Source organism: Nestor notabilis, unplaced genomic scaffold (genome assembly GCF_000696875.1).
Source record: "Nestor notabilis isolate BGI_N333 unplaced genomic scaffold, ASM69687v1 scaffold18155, whole genome shotgun sequence".
NCBI lineage: Eukaryota > Metazoa > Chordata > Aves > Psittaciformes > Psittacidae > Nestor > Nestor notabilis.
The window spans coordinates 1-22,890 of NW_009929042.1; the positions used below are offsets into that span (position 1 = coordinate 1).

The following is a 22,890-nucleotide window of genomic DNA, read 5'->3' on the forward strand; positions in this document are numbered from 1 at the left end:
TCAACGTTCAGATCATTTGGCGGAACCAAGGTGCTGGATTTCGGTCCATTCTTCCCAGTGGAGCCTGAGAGCCCGGCGGTAGCAATGCCCCCGCTTCAAAGTGCGTTTCTGCCCTCTCAGAGGCATGCTTCCGAATTGGTCCTGTCAGCGTCCAGAAACACTTGATGGAAACAAGCGCTGAAGCATGGTGATCCTCTTCCCCTGGTCATGCGTCCTCTCACATAGCACTTTAGCACCAACGCTTGGGCACACCGAACCCTGCCGTGGCCATGTTGTGGTGCGCATAGCTGTCACGTAACCATAGCCTGTGTGAGCTCTGACTTGGTTGCTGAGGCTGTTGCCATGATTTGGGGAGTTCCCACTGCTGGCCAGGGCAGGGAAAGGTGATTTGTGGGTCTGGAGGAGAACAGCCATGTCCTCACAAGCCTCTGGGCAAGGGCTCCATCGGTAAAGATGCCCTCTTAGTTGCTTCTTCCATTAGGCAGCTAAAGAACGGTCATAGCTGAGCCTGAGGACAGTCACCTCTGCAGCACAGAGTCTGTAAAGTGGGTGGCTGAACTCTTCACAGACTGACCCTTTCCCTTCATGCATGCACTGTGCAATGTACCCTGTGCACGTGTCAGAGCCGGGGATGCTGCTAGCAGAGCTCCCAGTCCTCACACAGAAGAAAAGCAAAGGAAAGACAAAGTGGTGTTTCCAAACACAGACAGAAGTGGCGGTGTGTTGCAGCACACCGATGTTAGTAGACTAAGTGATAAATGTGCCTTTCACCTGCCAGCTGGCGACAGCATTGTCACTGAGTGGTCCCCCACCACAAACTTGAATGAACATCTCAAAACAAAAAGCAGGTATGTGTTGGTATATGTAGGTTTCTGGCTCTTCTCCTTGAGGAATATAGTCCTTATTGACAGTGAAATTGTGTACTCAGAGGACATAGTTCTGTTTGTCTCAGGTATAGAAAACCCCCATATTTCTTTTATATGTGCTGCTTTCTGGGTAGTGAGGGAAGTTACCCTCTCAAGGTGAAAGAAACTCGAAAGCTTGCTTAAATGTTTTGAGAGTGTTTCATAGAGGGTGATATTTGAAAAACCAAGTATTGTTATTACATTTTGTAGCTCAGAACTATTATTGGGCCATACCCTAGAGGTTTTACTTAAACCCATGTTTTTAAACACTGATGTCGGGAAGTTAAACTAAAGTGTATTGACATCAAGCACCTTAGGTATTTGGTTTTCTTCTCAGAAGCATTGAACTCCTTGCAGGGTAGGGCCTCTGGAGACTTCAAAAGGCAAACATTTCACTTTGGAGCTTTCAACCACATGTTACGAGGTCTTGCCTATTGTAATTGTGTTGGGTTTTTACCTGCTGTTTTCTCCAAACAGTCAATTCAAACACAAACAGTTCTTAGCTGAAAGCAATAGCTTTAGTTCAAGAGCAGAACTTGACATTGGGGTTATTCATATGAATCCACACAGCCAATAACCTCTTCCTCTGAGGTAACCAGATAATCAGTAAGGTTAAATACTAACAAAAATTATTGTGAACCAATATATGAATGCAATGACTTTTCCCAATATTCACTGAATAACTTGCCTGGGAAATGGGTCTTAGTTTGGCTCTCATGGTTGATTCTAAGCCTTCTTTTACCAATACCCCTGAGACTCTGGTTAATTTTGTGGCATAAAATATTTAATTATGTGCTCTGCCAAGTGAATACAAGGTCTCAATTTGAATTTCAGCCTCTGTGGGCAACTATTTTAGACACTTTGGTAGAATGTAAATGCAAATTTTCTACATGCCAGATCCTGGCCCCATATCCATCAAAGTAAATCTACAGTAGTTCCACTGAAGACTTGGAACAATCCTAAGTTATGTTATTAAGGTCAGATTGTGACCTTGAAGCTGTGGCAGAGACCCAAACCAAGAAATCTGTGTGGGAAATTGGGGAGGGAATAAATTATCACTTGTATATGCTTTTTTGTGGTAGTAAACTTACAAAGGTGCAAGCTAAGATGAAAGCTCCTAATCGTGGTGGATATTGCTTTCCAGCTGTTTCTGCTGGCAATAGCTCTCTCTGAGGCTGTGGGATGAGTCCATATTTTCTGTCTCAAATAACAACCAATTTTGCTTTTATTTTCCCTGACTGTCCCTGTCCCACTCACTCCCTCCAAAGAAAAATCACTTAATCTTGTAAGAAAAAAGTCCAGGCACAGGTTCTAGTTTGAGGGGCTTTGGTTTGTTTGGGTTTTTTTTGCTCTGGTGAATGTAAACCTTCATTTTCTGGCTCTGCCAAACAAAAGTGGCAGGTCTAAACAGTATTAGGTAATTGTGGCTGTCATACTGCACGTTGTACTGTGGAAAAAATTAATTGCTGTTTTTTGCCGGAGGGTTTAAGCAGCGGTCCCTTTGCCTGATGGGGAGCATGTCGTTCTCCTCCCGATTAAGGCTGTGTACTGTCGAGCAGCATGAAAGGATTCCTGTACAGCTGTGCTGGGGGAGTGGGCGGGCAACTCATTCAGTAATAACATCTAATTTATACAGCCATGAAAATCTACAGCTATAAATAAGCAGTTCTGACTGACTTCACATGCTTACTCAAAATAAAACGAGAGAAACGGGCTGGGAAGAGAAATCTAGTGTAAACGTTGTAAAGGCCAGATCCTTACTCAGAATACCTCAGTAAAGCCTTTCTGAAATCACAGGGAAAATGTGGGTTTGTGAACAACACGGATGCATCCTTACAGGGCTTCATGTGCACCAGAGAAAGGAGCAAAGCGAACCCAAGATCCCAGCAGTTGTGTTCTGGGGGCAGGCACTCCTGATTGCTTTCCCAAAAAGCATGGCTGGGATCCAGCTTCTCCATGCTGGACATAGCAGAGAGCCCTCTTCTGAGCCCTTTTCAAAGGAACAAACACACGCACACATACAATTCTCCTCAAACCCCTTGTAGTCCAACAGCACAGTCACCTTGATGGATCCAGAAGGTAATCCTGGCACAAGCAGGACCCCAGGACAAGATCTGCTGTTCAGCTCAGACATGGAAAGAACTACCCCTCCATGTCAGGTCCCAGGCTCCGTTTTGAATTTGTGACATTTAAACTGCGTACAGTGGACTACTTTGAGCAACCTGCTCTAGTGTAAGGTGTCCTTGCGCATGGCAGGGGGGTTGGAACTAGATGATCTTTAATGTCCCTTCCAACCTAAATCATTCTATGATTCTATGATCACTAAATACGAAAATATTGAAAGAGAGAAAAATACCCAACAAACCTGTGCAGGGAGTCTTCTGTTCCCTAATCCCTTGATGGCTCTCCTTCTGTCTGTGTCTCTGAAATACTTCCTTTGTCCAGCATCTTTCAAGTGAATTCTTTCCATGTTCTCCTTTAGTGTCAGCAAAAAAGAAAGTGGGGGGAGTGGTGTGTCTGCGTAATTGCTTACATTCCCCTTGCAAAGTTAGCTGGAGTGAGTTATCTAGATAAGCTGGGAAATATTGAATGCATACACATCTTTCATTGAGTTAGCTTGCAGTCTAGCCCTAGTCTGTTAACTTCCCAGACTAGAATTTTATCAGGTGCTTAACATGTGAGAAGAACAATCTTATGTATACACATTATCTTTTTATTGCTCACAGGCAGCTTACAATGTGTTTCATTTTTACTAAGCTCCAGCAGCATTTGGAAGATGAAAATAACTGCATGCACAGTAGCTCTAAGCTAGGGGTTTTGGCAAAGAAGATGGAGTTAGACATTTAAGTACTGGAACTAGTTTCAAATCCTCTTTTAAATGCAAGGCTAATAACAGAGATCTTTCTTTTTCACATTGACCATTAAGGAACACTTATGCTACTGTGGGTTTTGCCTGTTTATTGGAGTTTGTAAAGCAGATCTCCAGTGTTTTAGATGTTAACAAAATGTTGAGGCTAATAACAGAAATCAGCTATATTGAAGAAGATTAGTAAACATGTGAATGGAGTGTAATTATATGGCAAGCAGCTTTATGTTAAACAGTGCTTTAAATTAACATGCTTTCTGTCAAAGCAATCATACAGTCAGTATAATTAGGTTACTTTTGCTGCAAGATAAACTGAAACCAAGAAAAAGGAAGAAAGTGTTGCATTCAGATTTCCTGTTAAAATGGAAAGGAGATATTATGCATATTAATATCCCAGAAAGTTTCTCGTTAGGAGAACTTGGCTTCGTGGTGAACTGAGCAGACATTCCTAATTACAGTCCTTGTTAGCCCAATTTGTTATCTAGCTAGCTTGGAAGTCACAGCAGTGTTAAAATTATCCCTCCTCTTAATTTTTTCCAGACTTGATGAAGGGCAATCCAAACAAGAGCTGGCTTGCATTCACAGGTCTTTTAGAGAGTGGTGCCAAGCTCATGAGAGAGTTCATTTACCAGTGACGAGTTTTAACCATGGACACATCCTCACATACATTGTGCAAGAGATGACAAATCTGTGTAAACAGGTGAACACAATTTTCTTTTCATAGAAGTTGCACAGTTATCATGTAAGAGGCAAACATTTCATATTTTCCACCAGTTTTCTGTATGTCTGATGACATAATGGCTTCACCAGAAGCTGCAATGCATTGGAGAAAGGATTTATCACAGCTGCATTTATTTTCCTCTACTTCATGGCTTCAGCATTCATGAAGAGATTGTTTGGCTCTAAGAGGAGGATTCACTTGCCTTTCTGCCTGTAGTCCAGTATTACTATTGAGTCTCCTGTTTGGAGGCAGAGGAGAAGAGATTATTGGGGGTTGTGGGGAAAAAAAAGCACAGTAGAGAAGTCCTCTTACAGATCAGGCACACTGTTGAGAGGAGGATGCAAACCTTGGCCCCAGCCTCCCAACATCCCTGGGGAACCAAACCCACCTGGGAGTGGGAATAAGCTATGAGTGCATGGCTTGGACCAGCTGCTAATGCCAAAGTGCTGCAGAAGTTGAATGAGCCTGAGATGTCCTCAGCAAGTAAAGGTTTACTGAACTATTGAGAAATGATTTGAAATATATTATGGACCACATCTATTGCTAATGGGAAAAAGCGTCTGCTGCCAAATAAACCTAGCTCAGTGTAAGAATATGTGAAAAGCTTCAAAAATGAAGTGTACCTTAACTAATGCACAGTCTCAGTCTCTCTTCTTCCCTGTTGATGATAATTTACTCACAGGGAACCCTGTGCTTTCCTTGTCCGCAGACCTCAGAAGCTCTGTACACTAATTGCTGTATTTTATTCATCTCCAGCTTGCCTAGCATTTGGCAATTGACCTCGTATGGAATAAAATCTTGTCATTTCTTTCTTCTCGAAGGATCCTGTAAGTCTTTTGTACTGACCAAATATATATATTAAAGATGGGGTAGAAAAAAAACCCCAAACTATCTTAATAGACTAGGGACAACATATTAGCAAGCACCTGTTAATGTCTGGCCTCCAGTGATGAAATTGTAAGCCCTAGGTTGCCACAGCTTCCAATCTGGTCTGCCTCCAGTGGATCATCAGATAAACTTGTCAGCAAGAGCAGGGTGTGTGACAGATGGCACAGGTTTCCTTTAAATAGTTAGACTCCTCTACCCGAGGGGTAACTGCAGCTTGGGGGAGTGACAAATATGAAGGATATAAATATGCCATCACAGGTTTGTGGCGCAATTAGGATGAATGGATGGGACAAAAGTAGGTATTTGTATTTAGTTTGCAAACTCTGGGCTGTAAATCCTCTTAAATTTGAGTTCCATTTGTCACTGGCAATATACTGAAATTGTAGATATAAACATTATTTGTTCACTGAAAGAAATAGATATACCCTGGACTCTTATTCTTTGTTTTTAAAGGCACAATAGAACAAATGAAGTTATATTCTTGAAAGGAGGCTCAGTTTAAAAATCCCTCATGGACACTGTAATAACAAATGGCGGGACCTGTATCTGCATTGATAACTACCTGCAGAACACGAGCATTTTAACATTCATGCAAAAACCCCTGTACCAGTACAATAGTAGAATGACTTTGTATCTCACACAGTTGCCCTTTGCATCCCTTTATTTGCCACTGGGGTTTCTGCAATCTGAACAGCTGCTCAGAAGAATGAGAGCATCGAGAATTCAATCCTATTATAGTATTTGTATTGGACAGATTCATGCGCTGTCACGTAGGCTGGGTTTCCCAATAGCTGACTACAGGGTATTAAGGGAGCTTGGTTTTGCAGGCACATAAATACAAAAATAAAACCCAGGGAAAACAATCGGTTCCTAAAACATGTTATATGTTTCTGGAAAATGCATTTAATGCAAAAGTACTCCACAAAGAAGATTGCCATCTAACTTTAGCTCAGCTTTAGGTGAATACGTTTCAACAATGGCTTCATGAGATACTCAAAAGTTCATAGAAGATCTGGAGGAGCACATCTGTCTGTGCACTGGGCGCAAGGAAGTTACTTCACCATAAGTTTCCTCTTTTTCCTGGGAGCAATGGTTCTTATTTTTGTTGTACTGCCTTATCCCTTGCTTTACAGTATCTTTAATCCTGGATTTGCCCCAAGTGTTCCCTAGCCAGCTGCTGGCCAAAGCTTTCATCTCTGGAGGACAGTGAGCATCCAGCATGGCTCTGTTGGAGCTGCTGCAAGCTCTGACAGCCAGCGTCCCTTTCTGCCCTGTTCCACCACCTGGGGATGAGCATTTCTCTGGACTTGGCAGAGGCCTTGTGGCTGTAAAATCTCACAAGAGGTTTGCCCAGTGTCCCTCTGCAGGTATTTAAATCGCTGGTGGAACGGCTGCTTGTTGCTAGCTTTAGCTCCTATCCATCTACATTTCAAACTATTGAAATGAGACAGCTGCTGAATGTTGTTGCTTTGTTGTTTTTTTCCAGGTGTGTTAGTTGGAAGACAAATGATTCTGTTCTGTCTTCAAACGCTGGTGCCAGAGAAGAGACCTCATCTGAAATGTTGCTCTGTCTGATGTGGAGAACTTTGATCCAAATTTCTCCTGAGGATCTGGCTGTCTCACCAGGAGTAAAACCTGAGGGAAAACTGCTTTGCTTTATTTGTGAGAGTTCTAGTTTGACTGGTCGAAGTAACATGAGATCAGTTGCCTGCGTGTTTTTTTCTGCCCATTAGGGAACGGGAGAAGCTATCGCATGGTTCCTCTTTGGTACTCGGACCCTGCAGCCAAATTCTTGGCTGAGGTAAATTTATGGCAGTAAAAGAATCAGCCCATTGTTTCAAATTATCCTCTTTGGAGTTTCTGTATTGCTCAACATTGTCTAGTACTCTAGAAACTCTGGGATTTAAAACAAAAAAAAAGTCATTACTGGTACTATTTTCTGTGCCTCTCAGGCTGTGCAGCTGGGTTGCCTTAGTTACCACCAATCCAACTGTGCAAGGGGAGGGAGAGGCACATAAGAGATAATACATTTTTAAAACCTCCAATACTGTATGAAACAGTTCATCTATAAATAATAAAACAAATTTAGGGTCTGGCATCGTTTGGTTGTTCTGAAAAGGAAAACCAAGGTTATATTATTTGACAGCCCTGATTTTCTAGCTCTTAGAAATGATACTGCATCTTTTTGGTCAAGCACTGGGCATAGCTTTAAAAATTACGTGCTTGAAGCTGAAAGCTGCCATCCATAGACTTTGGCATAAGTTGGAGCTGAATATACCTTTAAGAGTGAAAAAGAATAAATATTTACATAGCTGGTTTTAGGACAAGTGGTAGTGGCTTGAACCTATAAAGGAACATGGAAGAGAGCCCATATAAAGCATCGTATGCTGTGGGACAAGTTTCATTTGCCGCCTAGAGTCTGCCACAGGATGTAAATCCAAAAGGAAGCCAGGCTTGCCACTCATGTGGAGCTATTTCTTAATCATTTCTCGTACCTTTGACTAAATACAACTTATCTGGCCACAAACTCAGCAAGCTTTCTTCCTTCAAGTGGGAAAGGAAAAAAGAGAAGCGGCTTCCCTGGAGCTTTTCCCTATGGGGAGAAGCCTAGTCAGAGCAGCCCAGGTAGGGTGTTCTGCCCGGCAAATGCTGCCAGCATCAGGTCCAATTGCTTGGTGGCTAATGGATTTTAGTGAAGAAAGTGATTCTAGATGTGCTGTAGGAACCTACTGGACAATTGTATTACTCTAACTCAAACTGTGACTTTGAGGGACCAAGCAGGAAGCAAAAGAGAGGGCAGAAGTGCCCTTCCCACATACCCTTTGGGGTGGGCAGGGTGGAGGTTATGGAGAGATGAAGAGGTTTGTCCTCTACCACCGCAGATAGTTTTGCTTCATGTGGTTTCTTTATTTCTTTCTGCAGGGTTATCTTAGCCGCATCATCTCCCTTATTGTGGTGGGAAAGTGATACAGGAAAGAGTAGGGTGAAAAAAAGTAAGTGGAGCCATTTTTGCTGTGAGAAGAAAGGTATGTTGGAATCATGTCTTCATTCAGTTTGCAGCTCTTTTCACTCTGGCAATGCTGAGCCAAAGAATCGTCTCAGTCAGGAACATACTAAGACTCTGGCATACTGTAATTTGGAATAGCTTCCCTCTGGCTGTGATTCAGTATTTATTGAGGCCTCATTATCAATACCAGCTTAAGGAGGTCCTACCCTTCTCTTGGGTGGACACAGCTGAGAAATGGGACTGGAAAAAAAATCTGAGTTGAAAACAGCCCCTGCTTGCAAGAAACCTTGTTGGAGCAACCTGCTCTAGTGGGAGGTGTCCCTGCCCATGGCGGGGGGGGTGGAAACTAGATAATCTTTAAGGTCCTTTCCAACTCAAACCATTCTATGATTCTATGAAAGAGGTGTGTGTGGTAGAATAGGAAGGAGTGAGGGGCAGTGGGAAGGAGCTTATCGAGAAGTTATTGCTGACAAAGCCCCCATACTGTCAAACTATAACCTCAGACACTGTGGAGTTGTCAGGTATCAGGGTACAGCTTGCAACTTCTTTTACTGGTGCACAACAAATCCAGGGAATACCAACATTCCTGGGGGTGAAGAGCTGAGGATGCATGTGAAGTAGCAAGAGCTTGTACAAACATGGGGAACTGTAACTCGGGGGGAGTGTCTTACACATGGATGAAAACTGTGTGTCATTGCTAGGGCCATGATTTTGCGGATCCTTTGAAAAATACCAAGTATTCATGGAGAGGCAGAACCAGCACACACAGGAGGCCTCCATGGATTGCAAGAGCACACCAGATACCTACAGAGGATATCGTGCATGCTGTGCTTATATATATTCTTTGAGGTAACATTCGTACTGTCACAACTGGGGGGTGCTTTTCAGCCTTTCCGTGTGCACAGAGAGCTGAGTGTTTGCCCCGGTTTCTTTAGAAAGCTCTTAAATTAACATCTCTTAAGTGGGCATATTTAGTCAGCTGTTCAAAATGCGTCCAATTTGTGCAGTTAATTTGATCTCTGCTTGGCATGACCTTTCGCCCAATCGATTAACACCTTGCAAATCAAATTAATTTCATTCTGATTATCTCCGATTTACACATCTCCAACTTAGGCACACTCTAGGCCTGAAATTACTATTATGTACTCAGTGATGAAGAAATCTGACAGCTAGATGTATCAGCTATCAGATCTCATGCACAGACCTATATTGTTCTGTAGTGATGATGTGGTCTTTGATTAGTAATAGTTACTGTTTATGTGATGCCTCTTAAACCAGAGCTGCTGCAGAAAGGCTGCAGATCTGTTTTCATTTACCAGCAATCCTCATCTCGTATCACATTGATGCAGGAACAGAATTCGGCCAAAATTTCCAAACATGGACATGTAGAGCAAGCATCTTATTTGCAAAGGTATCAAGTGGGGAAGTTGGTTATTCAGCGCATTTGAAAGTCAATCTGCTGCTTTTAGGTAGCTGAGTACGAATGGTGAGAGACTAGCTACAGACACTCTGCTTTGGCTTGACAGGCATGTGAGACTTCACAAAAAGCATCAGGCATCAAATGTTCCCTGAGAACAGAGGGAAGTTGTCTTATTTATTTTCAGAGGTGTTTTTGCAGCATTTTTTCTTTCATCAGAAAGCTAGTTTAAGAAATCGCAAATGTTCACACATTTGTCCTAAATAAAATACATGCGTTTTCCTGACAGAAACGCTTTAATCCTCAGAAATGTAATCTTGACTGAGAACTGAGACAGGAAACCAGGAGAGAAGTAATAGTATTAGTAATAATAATAACAACAACAATATTAATATAATCCAATGCCAAACACTCAAAACTGCTTCATCTGTTCGTTCTTTCTTCCTTTCACTTGTTGAATGTGTCCTCTTAAACTACTTCTTTTTTCCTAACTGCTCATTTGTCCAGGGATGCTGCCTTTCATTTTCTTTAAATCTCTACTGATTATGCCACTACCGAAATAGAAGACACATGTTCTCAAGAGTTTGTAAAACTTTCTGAAGTGCTGTTTTACCCACAGAGCTGCTGTGATGCTTTCGCTTGAGTATACTAATGCCTTCCTATAAATTGTCAGTAAATTGCCATTCCCCTGACAAACACCACATAATGCAGGTGTAAAAGTTTCAGCCAGAGAGATTTGGCCCTTGGGGCCTTGCTTGAGAAGGAATTCAAAATCCAGTGATTATGCTGGTAAGCGGTGTTTCTTGGGCCACTTGGCCCTTTATCTGGTGGGATTGGGATTCTTGCTCTGAGTTGTTCTCTGTTAGTAACTGGTTAGGACCTACCAATCTCTAGCAGACACTCAAATGCCACACCCACAGTGTACAAGGGTCCCCTTCTAGGTTGAACGGGGCTTTGCGCAGCCTGCTCTAGTGGAGGGTGTCCCTGCCTGTGGAAGCAGGGTCGGAACTAGATGATCTTTAAGGTCCCTTCCAACCCGAACCATTCTGTGTCTCCTCTCCCACCTGCCTAGGCAATCACAGGAATTTATTTAGATCATATTTTTTCATATGGATGGAAGCAAAAAACAAAACTTGGACTGACCCCATATCATACGGTTGAGGAACTCCCCGAAGTTGTAGAAAGAGATGACGATGGCAAGGCTAATGGCAAAAAAGGCTGCTAGCCCGGCTGGGCTGAACAAAGCAAAGAGCGGATATACCCACTCTCCTGTTACAGAATAAATCCACAGGACCCTAGGCAAGGAGAGAAATGACCTTTGGTTAGGACCATTCAGTTAGAAGAACCACTTCATGATTTCTAGCTCCTGAAGGGCCAAGTTATCAAAACAATCTTGATACAGAGGAAATTAGCTCTGCTGTCAATACATCTCCTTGGCATTTGGGTTATTTGCTGTGAAGCACACTTGAGCTGCTGCTAAATTAGATGGGTTTCAGCACAGTTTGGAATGCACACAATGTTCTGCTGTTCACCCTGGTGGCACTGGCTATTAACAGCAGCGAAATAACAGTAAAATAGAAAAATGCTTACAAATAGGGATGTGCACTTGAACTATTCTAAGTGAAGCTTATTCAAATAAGCTCTCACGTATGTGTTTGCTCTTTAGCTACAACAGCTTTTCAGCCCTATCTAGATTTCAAGGGTCTGTGAAGACAAAGTGCTGTTTCTCACCGTCTCTATCCTACTGTTGCTGACTACTGTTCTGGGGAGTGGGAAAAATTTTTCAGGAGGTGAGAGGGTGAGGGCAATTCTCCAGCACTTTTCCTTTTGGTCTAAGAGGAGGAGGATAGGAGAAGCAGATAGGTAGGAAACAGATGTAGCTGCTTTGCTTCTTTGTGCCAGAACCATTTGCAAAGAACTCTTCGAAAAAGTGGAAAAAAGTTAAGGAAAAGGATAAACATGCCTGCTTTACAGGGCTTCTTTTCTTCTACTTAGACCCTCTCTTTCTGCCTTTTTTCTCTCTCAAAAAACCCCATCTTGTAGTGGCTGTCAGTCCACTGGTATTATTTTCATTATTTATGGCTCATAAGAGTGCTTGGTAGCAAATGCCTAGACTTAAGAATATAAAAATGGTCTTTACTTATTAAATATAGGGAAAAAATACATGTTAATATCTGAAATTTGATATATTTGTATTGAATATATAAATAACATAAAAACATAAGGTAAGTCTCTAGTGATTGTTATGAGGATGTGCCATTCTAACGATAACTTCCCCAGAAAGAACCCTTGGGTCCAAAGCGTCCTAAAAGGTTTAATTCTTGGTTTAAAAAAACACATCTGCCATACTGTCTGCCATCAGTGCCTACATGGAAACACAATCCTACTCTCTCTGACGGCACCAAGACCTTATACTGGGCATCATGCATCGAAAGAAGATGACAAACAGGCTGCCCAACCAGCCTCAAACTGTGACTCGAAACTGAGGAATGGGAGAGTGCTAAGGAAAATAATAAGTTTAAAAAAAAGTGTGAAAAGGTGATTTCTCCTTTTTCTGGTTATACAAGGAAGGGGTACAGCATAAAGAAGTGCCTTAGAGAGATTCACTAATCTGTACCAGAGGGATAGATTGGGGAAATGGAGGGGGGTGGTAGTGGAGCTGTCTGGGCTGAGCACGGAAATGTTAAGGGTTGAGACTCATTTTCATGATTTAAGGTTCTTTCATCAAACAAACAAGGGTGTGAAACAGCTAAGTAATTAAAAAGAAAAAGCCTGCACAGAAGGCCACAGAGAGTCTGAGCAGAGACACTGAAGACCCAGTGCTAGCTGGAGCCCATGCAAATGTCAGCATGTATTCTTCACTGCACAGGGCTACTGTTTCGTTAATGTGCCTCTAACAGTAAAACAGAGAGTGATAACTGCCTTTATCTTATATAATGAGGAACTAGATTATCTTGATGCAATTTGGCCAGCTGGTGTGCCTCATTTGAAGCACTCCAACCCATATTTTCAAGCCTAAACAAATGACTATGCAGGAGCACTAAAGCACTTCCAGCTATCTGGTTTGGTAGGAGCCCTGTGTTGCCAGTTTTTTTTTGTCTTGGGGCATACCTTTAGACATACCTGAACTTACTCATTTGATTACAGAATGGTTGACAGATCTTGGTTTGATTTTTTTTTTCTGTTTTGCTTTGGTTTGGGTTTTGCTAGGGATTTTATAATAAAATGCACCCCACAACTTGCAAATGCATATTGCTCATTACTCATGGGCAATCAACTGTTAAATATACATGCAGGATTTGGAAGCTTATTATTCTGAAGATTTCATTTTAACAAGTTTCATTTTTTTACCAGGATTTTACTTTGGATATCTGTGAGTGAGACAGAAGCAGAAAATGCCCAGAATTGTGTGGAGGATAGATGGAGACAACAGCCCTGGGCATAGCCAAATTCGCCAAACTACTATAGGATAGAGGACAGCATATAGGTTCCAGGGAGAGGTGGTGTGCTGTCATAGTACAGCTGGATACAGCTGGGGAATTTATCCTGTCCTCTTGTTACCCGTCCATTAATGTTAACAGGACCACCACATTCTCTGAAGGGAAAAAAAAAGGCATCTCTAGCGAATTATTAAATGGGAAGATGCAGAAAGAAGAAAATAACATATTGGCCACATATGAGCTCTCTGAGACTGGTTAATTTAAATTAAAAGGTTGTGAACTGAAAATGAGCATGCAGTGAGTGAAAAAGATTCCTATCAGAGGTGGAATATGGACCTATTGCAAAAAAGTCATCAGTCTCTAGATTTAAGTGGGGTTGGGTTTTTTTATGTTTTAGTTTTGTATACAGAGTGCAATCTATAATGATGTATATTCCCTTGAATATAAAAGTTTGAACTTTTCTATGAAGACACATGCAGAATTTGAAGATTAAGATCTATTTTATACTGATATATTACCACTGAAATGGGAAAGGGCAATCTATTGTCACTTCCTTTTTAAGATTTAAAATGCCAATTTCTAAAATTTATTTATTCTTCACTGTTTTCAACGTGATAGCTCCAGGATTAAGGCATTACTTAATGCGACCAGGAGATGCAAGTTTCATCTTTGCAAGAGTCAACTAACATGCCTAAAGGTTCTCTAAACCTTGGTGCCCTGCAACAGAAAGCCACATTTGTTTTTTGAACACTATGGGTATTCAAAGCTGTTGTGAAGCCCCACTCAGAGGCAGGTAGCTGGTGTGAGGCATCACCAGCTGCTTGGTTTCTCTACTACCTTGCAGGGACCAGTCAGTTCTCAGCCCATCCACACTGGGGAAGGGGAAGCTCAGTAATGACAATAACAGTTCAAGGAGAGGCTTTTATGACGGACTGCTGCTTGTGAAATATAAGGTGTCCAAATGGGGCTATTAATTCACCAGGTTGCAGAACCAACAGTAAAATATATACATGTGTGAAGATTTCAGTGCACAGGCTAAGAAATTTTTTTGTTAGTTGAAAGCTGTTCTTTGTGATTGCAGGGAACCGAGACAAGGAGGCAAAAAGAAAGCAGACAGGAGGTTCCTTGCTGCTTCAGGAGGAAAGCAAGCAACAGTATTGAAATCCTAGTATCCTTAACCCAGTTATCAGGGCCCTGAGACACAGGGCACAAGCGCTCTCAGGGACCACCTTCCACTTAGGATCTCAGCAGCACCGTGAGACATCAAGTCAGAGGAGATACCGTGAGGACTCATATGTGTTGATGCTTGTGTTGATCGTCATCCTTTCATGAGGATTCAGGTCCCGGCATGAGCCATGTCTCCTGTGGGTTGGAGTTGCTCAATTGATAGTGGTTTTAGGGGAAAACATGGCACTCATGATTGCAATAGCTGCCTTGAGAGCTGTTTGGTCTCAAAGACAGTAAAAACTGAATGCTGTCAGAACGCAAGCAAAACAGAACTGGCTTTAAGCAACTGAGTGAACCAGAACATAGAAAAGGAATTTAGGAAGCTGTGATTGTAATCCTATTAGGCTGTGGGCTGGATTAGGATAAATGGCTCCTAACTTGCTTATATAACATAGCAGTGAAGTCTACTGCTTCCACAGCCACTCTGATGGGTTTCTAGTCACAGGAGCCTTTCATCTGTGCAGTTTGTTTTCTATTCCAGATTTTCACTCGGTGGCCTGAAGGCAGTCTCTAGGTGAGAGTGAGAACTGGTGGGTGGGAATGAGAAACATGGGCACTCTTGTAGTCCCAGTAACTTCTCAGAAATCTTTGCATGAGGATAAGTCACCTCCCTGGTGACCAGTTGTTCTGTACCCTCTTCCTGAGGGCTTGGGTGCTTCCTGCACTCTGGAAAGCGATACTGCAGCATACCCTGAAACTATACAGACCCATTCTTGAGCTAAGTCTCAATGTAAGTCATCTTCAGAGTGGTCTGAAGCGTTGACAGCTGCCCATAGTTAGATGGAGCGGGCAGTGCCTCCAGCGCCGGCACTGCAGCCTGGATGCCATGAGCAGGAGTGGATGCAAACCCTGCTGCAGGGGTGCCTGACACACACAGGAGGTGAGGGGGTGGCTAGGGGCTGTGGGGGAGGCCTGGTGGTAGCTTATTCTCTCAGGATCACCCTCCAACAGGTTGGATATCAGCTGTGGTACATTACTGGAAATGTAGGCGGTGTCCACCGGTGGAGTGGGAGGTGAAGTAGGGCAGATGCCTCCTTACTGCTCGTTAGTGTGCACCTGGCTCTGGGTATCATTTTCTATCTCAAGTTTCTAAACCCAGCCATGTGTCCCTGCCAAATACCAAACTGGCTTTTACTCCTCTTCTGCTCCCATGACCCCAAGACCTTTGAGACTTGGAGTTTCTGCAGTGAGCAAGACAGTGAGCAGAGGTAAACTTGATGGCACTGTTAGATGTACTGGGTTAGAAATAGAAACCCAGCCTGGAGAAATAACTCAAGGGTTCATGGCAATTTAATTGCTTTTCTTAAAGAGGCCTTATAAGAGCAGGAGATACTATGTGTGGTTTCAGGACCAGTCCTGTGTTTGAAGAACACAGACAGCTCTGCCTCTGTCTGGAAATAATTTTCATGGGTCTCAGCTGGAGTTTAAATGACTTCTCTCCACAGAACAAACTGCTGTCTCTCATGTGCCTGGGAGGGAACCTAAATCTACATACAGCATTTGGCCCTATTTTACAAACTAGATCGCTTGGAGAATATGTTTTAAAGTATGTAATTCTTACCAACTGATATACAGAAAGCTGACAAATCCCAATAAGATCAATCCATTCTTCTTTGCTGGGTAACGGTGAGGCAAGGCAAGGATTTCCAGGACAGCAAATGGCAATATAGCTGTGTGCTGAGGAGAAAAAGAGTCTGTCACTGATCAGTCACAGTGCCCCTCCTTCAGTCATTGCTGATCACAAATCTCATGAGCCTGCCCGTGACCAAAGGGTTATTTAGCAGCACTGAATGTAACTGTGTACAAATGTACATAATTCTTTATTTTTTTATAGTGAAGTACTGCTGCAGTAATGAGCATGGAAATTCTCTTGTTAGTGTGCTGTAAAAAGTAGGTAATGAGGTCTGCCTGTAAAATGACCTGCATTCCTTTATAATAGGTGAGCTTCCCTTTTACATTTTATAGTACGATAACTTTTTTGGTAATTCCCATTAGAGTACAAAAGATACAGAAACCTATTGTTGTGTAAGTTTGAGGATGTCAAAAGTGTCCTCCTGAAACTCACTAAGCAATTGCTGAATTGCCCTCATATTGGCATTTATTATTTACTCCAGTGTGTTGTGCTTCTTTTTGTAAACTGAAAATGTGGTGGTAATCATGCAGAGGACTTAAGTTAGCTAAAGATGATGATGATTCAAGATGATGAAGGAACTTCAAACATGCTGAACCAAGAGTTAGTAAAGTGTTAGCTTGCTGGAGAAGTTGCTTTTTTTCCTTCTTTCTCTTTTTTGTCAAGGAGTTTGAATTGTATGAAGGAGCTTCACTTTCTAGGGCTTTTATGATGATAACTGAGCATGAAGGATTTTCAGCACAGGACAGACAGCTTGGTGGCACTGCCTGTTTTGTGGTGGGGAGCTACCTCCAAGAGGGATGCTCCTCACTGTTGAGGAGGTTGGAAGCAGAGCAGAAGTCCTGGGCTCAGATGTCAAATAGACAATGTGGGAGTTTTGGGATGCTAATTCCTCAATTTGCTGGGTGGTTTGTGTCATCTTGAAAAAATAATTTGTTGGGGTGAAGTTTCCCCATAAAAGTTGTGTGATATTCCCTGTGCAAACAAACAATAGTTTTAAGTTGCATTACCCAGTACAGGAGGCTTAAATAATGCTGGGGAACAACACAGCAAAAACAGTCAATGAGGTGCAACAGGAGAAAACTATAGCAACAACTGTAGCTGACTATTTGTTTAAATTCCTATTAATTAAGCAAATAATTCACAAATAGATGGAGAGAGGAAAGGGGGAAGGACAGCAGAGAAAAATATTTAAGCAAAATAAACCTCCAAACTAATTACTTTGCTTGTTTATTTTTCTCTAAAGGTACAACCTGCTGGGTATGCTGTGTGGTATGAAGTTTCCTCTTGTCCCAGGGAAGTGGTTCTAGTACCTTCAGTGTTTATTTGTAAGAAGCTGCGCTGAGTATCTGATGTCGTAGTACGGTGTCAAAGTTTCGTTGCTGTATATTTATAGTATATGTTGCCACAAATACACATGAAACTCTTTAAATGTATATTGAGCTACATACTTCATGAAAACATTCTTTACCTATTTGTTTAAGAGGCAGACATCCATTTTTGTCTGCCACTGCCAAATGTCAGCTGACTGGAAGCTGCATGTCCTCCCTCGGGCCCTGGAGGAGCTGCTATTCATATCTGCCTGTCCTACTACCAAAATAACCCTTCCATCTCAGTTATTATTTTTCAGAGAAAAGAGATAGAAAAGATTTATTGGATGTTCCAGCTCCTCTCGCTCATTGACACTGAGATTTTCCTCTGTTCTGTTTCACAAAGATATCTTCTGCTTGGTTGATAGCAGAGGTCTCATTGTATCAATACAAGTGATTCCTGTATTCATTTAACCAGAAAAATGTATTCGATGCACACAGTTTTCATATATAATCCCTGTGTCTTTTAGTTAGAAATCTATGTGCTAGGCTGCTTTTAGAATGATTTCCATAGTTGTTCAATAGTTTGTCTTTGAATAACCCAAAATATTCCTGCAAGACAGCAATGATGGAAAACTTGCACTTAGTTGTCACTTTTAGGCTTTGGTCTTTTGCAGTGGATTTGTCCATTATGTGAAATGGATATAAGTTCTGGTTTTCATCTGACATCCAGTGGGCTACAAAGATCCTTTGGGATACATGAAATGTCCTCGCTAGTCTTTTCATTAATTTAAACAGTTTTAACAACTCTAAACTGGTTGTTCCAGCTGTATTATAGCTGTCCTAAGAGGGATTTTGTAGGAGTGATCTGGTGAAATAATCCTTTGTTGAAGTGAATAGTTTTTAGATGTGGGTTATTTTATATACTTATTTCCTTAGTTTGGGGCTTTTTGTCCTCAGAGTGAATGTTAAATAAGTGCAAGCCAGCACAATAATGCTGCCTTAACAGAAAAAGTGTGTGGTGTTCTGAAATGGTATTAACAGGAGTATAGTGTGTAAGAAAGGCCTGGGAATTAACTATGCTGCTCTGCTTGAATTGATGAGGTTTTGGCTGGCACTCTGCCTCTGATTTAGGGCACCCCATTTTGACAGAGACAGACAACGCAGAGTATGCCCAGGAAAGGGCAGCACAAACAGCAAGAGATGATGAACAGGAAATCAGTCCAAAGGCAGGCATAGAAGTCAGGTCTGAATGTGTTGGTACCTTTAGAGAGAAAAGGAAAATGAGAGGTTTTAAATGAGAGAGGTTTCAAAGGTTTAAGAGATTGATGCAGTGATGACTGGGTGGGTGAGTTTTCCATGTCCATTGCAGGTATGACCAAGGGTGATTGGCTCAGTTTACCTCAAGAGAGATGTGGCTTTATACTGGGAAATATGCAGCAAGGGCAAGTAGGGAAGTGACCACCTAGGGGAGGTGAGCAAGCCCTTTTACACAAGCTAGACAAGAAGTTGACTGTGATTCTGCCGAGCACCCTCTGGGTGTCTCTGACCCAGCCTCAGTTTTTCTCTGAACCAGTTACCAAGGGCCACGCAGACTCCAAAGCCAGTGAAAATGCACATGTCCAGAAGCAGAGGATGAAAGTGTGGAGAAAGGAGGGCTCTCGTCTTCTGACAGGAGCAAGTTACCATGGCTAAGACCACTGATGTCTCCACTGGCTTAGCCAACTTCTTTTCTTTTTCAGTCCATGCATCTTTGAGCTGCCTTGCAGTATGTGAATCTCTCAGGAAAGGGGGAAGAGGAGAGAAAAGCAGAGCTTTGTCCCTTATATACAATTTCTCATTTGTCTTACAGGAATGAGTGGCACTGCACTGGATGGTGGCTGGAGGCACCCTGGAGCAGCACATGAACAGCATGCAGACAGCGTGGTACGGTCACAGGGAGTAAAAAGCTGGGGGTAGCGAGGGGAAGCCCACTGCTCTAACATGCTCATTGGCACTGCAGAGGAGTAGCAACTGGTAATGGTTACAAAAGACAGTTAGAAGCACTTCTTTTTATTCTGTCTTGACTTAGAAAATGCTGATTTGCTTAACTAGTTATCTTTTGGCGGGCCTCTCCACTTAGGAGGAGCTGGAGAAAATACTCAGGGGCCCATAAATCAAAAGATGTTTGAAAGTTACTGGCAAAGCTGGAAAGTTTGGCTGCTTTTGGAAATACCCAAGAGTTTATTGGAAGGGGTAGGCTGAAATTTCTGCTCTGCCTGATTCACAGGGGCTTGAAACTGAGCTTCCCACTGCCTGCAAGGGTGCTTCCACCTCCAAGAGCAGTGAAAGCATTCAGGAGTGGCCCAGTCTGCTCCTTGATATGTGAACAATTTGCTAAAGGTCTTGGAACTACCCTGATTTGGGAAAAGGAAAAAAACAAAAGAACAAAGTTTGTTGTGGCATAGGAAAGGTGCTTTCTTCCCAAGTCTAGTGATGACACTGGCCCATGACTTATTCAAATGTGTGCTGCGTCTTCTGTACAAATAAGTGTATCCTTTAAAATATTTTGCTATATATTAATCCAATTGTATTTATTACTGGATTTTTAGTGTATTCCTAGTTAGAGACAATCACTGTGTATATTAACTAGACATGCTTTTTTGTAGGGCCATTTAAATTTGCCATGCAAATGCTTTCTTGAGACAGATTTTTACAACAGTTCTCAGCTACTTCATCCCCCAAGATGAAATGTTTTTTGGTTTAGAATTTTTCTTTTGTGGACATAAAGCTTCTTCCCCCAACCCCGCTCCTCTTCTCATGTGCACATACACCGCAGGCCCACTAAGGATGTGGGAAAATCGTCCCTTGCATTTCTTCTATCCATGAGTCTACTGGTGACTCGATGTATTTCAAGCCCAGTTTGTCCATTAGCAGTAAAATCACAGTGGAATTGCTACAGAATAGTCAAGCAAGTTTATGAGAGCAGATGCGTATTTATACAGCAGACACCAGAGGAATGTGTGGTTGGCTACAGGGTGCAAAGCCTGCCCTTTGCCTATGACATGCAGTTGGCTTTCCAAATGATTTCCTTCTCACAGCCGATAGACGTTGATTTTGGCAGCATTGTTAGTGATAGACCATATATCACAGCTAATCATAGCTGCTGATATGCTTTAAAGACTTCTCATATCCTTCTCAATAAAAAAGAAGTATTTTCTCATTCAAGTTATTTTTACCATAGGTCTCTAGTGCATAGTCATTAAAAATACTTTCAAGCCTGTTTAGTTGCACTTTATATCCTTAAACCAATGATTGTCTGAAGAGTGCAGTGTTTGTAGGGGCCAAATTGAAACATACAGTTCTGCCTCTTGCTTTAAAGAAAACTTAATAATTAAGCTCAGATTGACACAGATCAAAACATTGGCAAAAATTGCTGGAAACAGTGACTCATTTTTTTTTTATTTCAATTAACAGTTTCTCAGTTTCACATATAAACAGTGAAACTGTCAAAAGTAATTATCACAGAGGGAGAAAAAAACTATTTCACTCCAAGGTAAGGAAAACAGGCTGAAACAATAGCTGTGTGTGCTGATCAGGCTGTCAGTGAACCGAACTGAATCAGAGAGCTCTTTCCTTCTCTTGGCAGGAATCCTATTAGTTCTTATTTTTATGTTTTTTGAAATATTAATATATCTACTTCTCTAATAATGTCTGTTTGTTGAGGAAAGCTTTCAGCTTACACATTTTGTAAGGACAGAAGTATCTGAAGAAAGATAAAAGTTATGGGACTTTCAAAATGATCAGAGACATTTTGTTAACTAATCACACTCATAATCTGAATTCTGATGTCAAACAATCCTTTGTGCCATTTTTTTTGTTATTCGGCTTTTACTATGATTTTTACCTTGGGTTTGGTTTCTTTGCTTTTTTCCTGACAAACTCGGGTGAATCTGAACTACTTATAAAATTGCAAAATTCTTTTTATTGCTCATAAACTCTTGTGTATGAATACAGTGCCGAGAAAGTTTCTGAAATGTATGCTGAACTTTATCTGAAATATTGGCGTGTAGATACCACTCATCTCCTGTGGAGAACTGAATTGTAACATTCTCCTGTTTCTTTAGTTTTTGTTTCTGCCCCTATGTTGTATGTTTCCCAGAATCTGTTTCAGGTTCATGAGTTTAAACTGAGATAAATAGTCCTCTCTGGATATTATTTCCACTGCTTGGTAAGTCCATATGGAATTTTTACTTCCCATATTTTGAGAATTAGTGTATTTATTCAATGTTTTATCTTTGTTTTGCTGTTGAGAATATAAGTAAAAGCAAGTTTCCTGTGGCTGAGAAGAGAGGGTTGGGTAGAGTTTGTGTTCAGCTGCAGGCTCCGGTTTAGGCTGAGTTTTAAGCCTATGAATAATCTCCCCAGAGCTGCTGAGATCACTCATATGCCTAATGCGTGTGTCTCAGTTTGACTCGGTTTGACCCCATTTGACTCCAGAGTGAAGGAAATGATGCCTCGGTTGACCATAGCTGTTTGTTTCTAATTTGTCTGCATTTACATACCCTCTGTGTCTGCTTTCCATTAACATGTGAGACTTTAGCAGGGGATTTTTCACAAACAGTTACCACTGGCCAAACTAAACTCCGCTGGGCACAGTTCGACGCCATCAAGTGCTTTTGAAACGCTGCCTGTGTTTCTCCTTTCAGACAAATTCCCTGCAGAGCTTATGTGGTGACAACCGCTCGTGGACGATACTCATGCTTCTATCTTCTCCATCGCTATGTTACTGCAAAGAAAAACTAAAAACCGCTTCAGCGCTGTCTTAAGAGGCTCATGAAGACAGTGTTCATTGGTTGACCCTTGAGGTGTTTACTCAGTTATTCAACTCTTTGTTGGGAAGCGTCCTCTTGTCTATGGAAATTTCGTCGGCTTGGATGCTTTCATAAGCAATTACAGCCTGTGTTATCTGAGCATAATAAAACTAAATGGCTTCCTGTCACCATAGCCTCTATTTAGTTTTATACTCCTCATAATTTTCTGAATCTCTGTATACTCTCTCCTTTCTTGGCTTCATCTTGGAACAAGTTTCCTCTTTTCATTTAATTTGCTATGACGCTGCCTTCATTCAAATGCCTCTTTTTAAATTTTCTTTTGTAATCTGTTCTTGGACATTTTTCTTCCTCACTTAACCCCTTTGTTTTTCAGGGAGGGAGGGCCTTAATCATGATTGTTCTTTTTATTTCTTTAACTAGTACACTGCCATATTTAGCTACAGAAATAATTCTCTCAGTTAATACCTGTCTTTTATATTCTCACCATCAGTGCATTTTCAGGGATTTATTTTATGGGTAAAGCGAGAGGTACAAGGAGTCCTGTTACCGAGCAGGTGTGGTGACAAATTAGTCAGGAAGCTATTACTCAGTTTAACTCCAGCAGCACTCCTCTCTGAACAAGCCTGTTTCTGTTTCCGTTTCCACTACTGTTTCTGCCCTTTCCA

At 41.8% G+C, this 22,890-nt stretch overlaps 1 protein-coding gene across 1 annotated transcript in view; it reads right to left on the reverse strand.

Annotated features, from left to right (window-relative positions):
• Window positions 1–4,686: 4,686 nt before the first annotated feature.
• The window catches only part of ADTRP (androgen-dependent TFPI-regulating protein), a 31,992-nt gene continuing 13,788 nt past the window's right edge, over window positions 4,687–22,890 (reverse strand). Inside the window, exons 4-6 of the mRNA XM_010014810.1 lie at window positions 16,033–16,148; window positions 10,948–11,099; window positions 4,687–4,730 (exon numbers count right to left, since the gene is read on the reverse strand). Coding sequence (XP_010013112.1) covers window positions 4,687–4,730; window positions 10,948–11,099; window positions 16,033–16,148 — 312 coding nt within the window. The remainder of the gene's footprint in view (window positions 4,731–10,947; window positions 11,100–16,032; window positions 16,149–22,890) is intronic.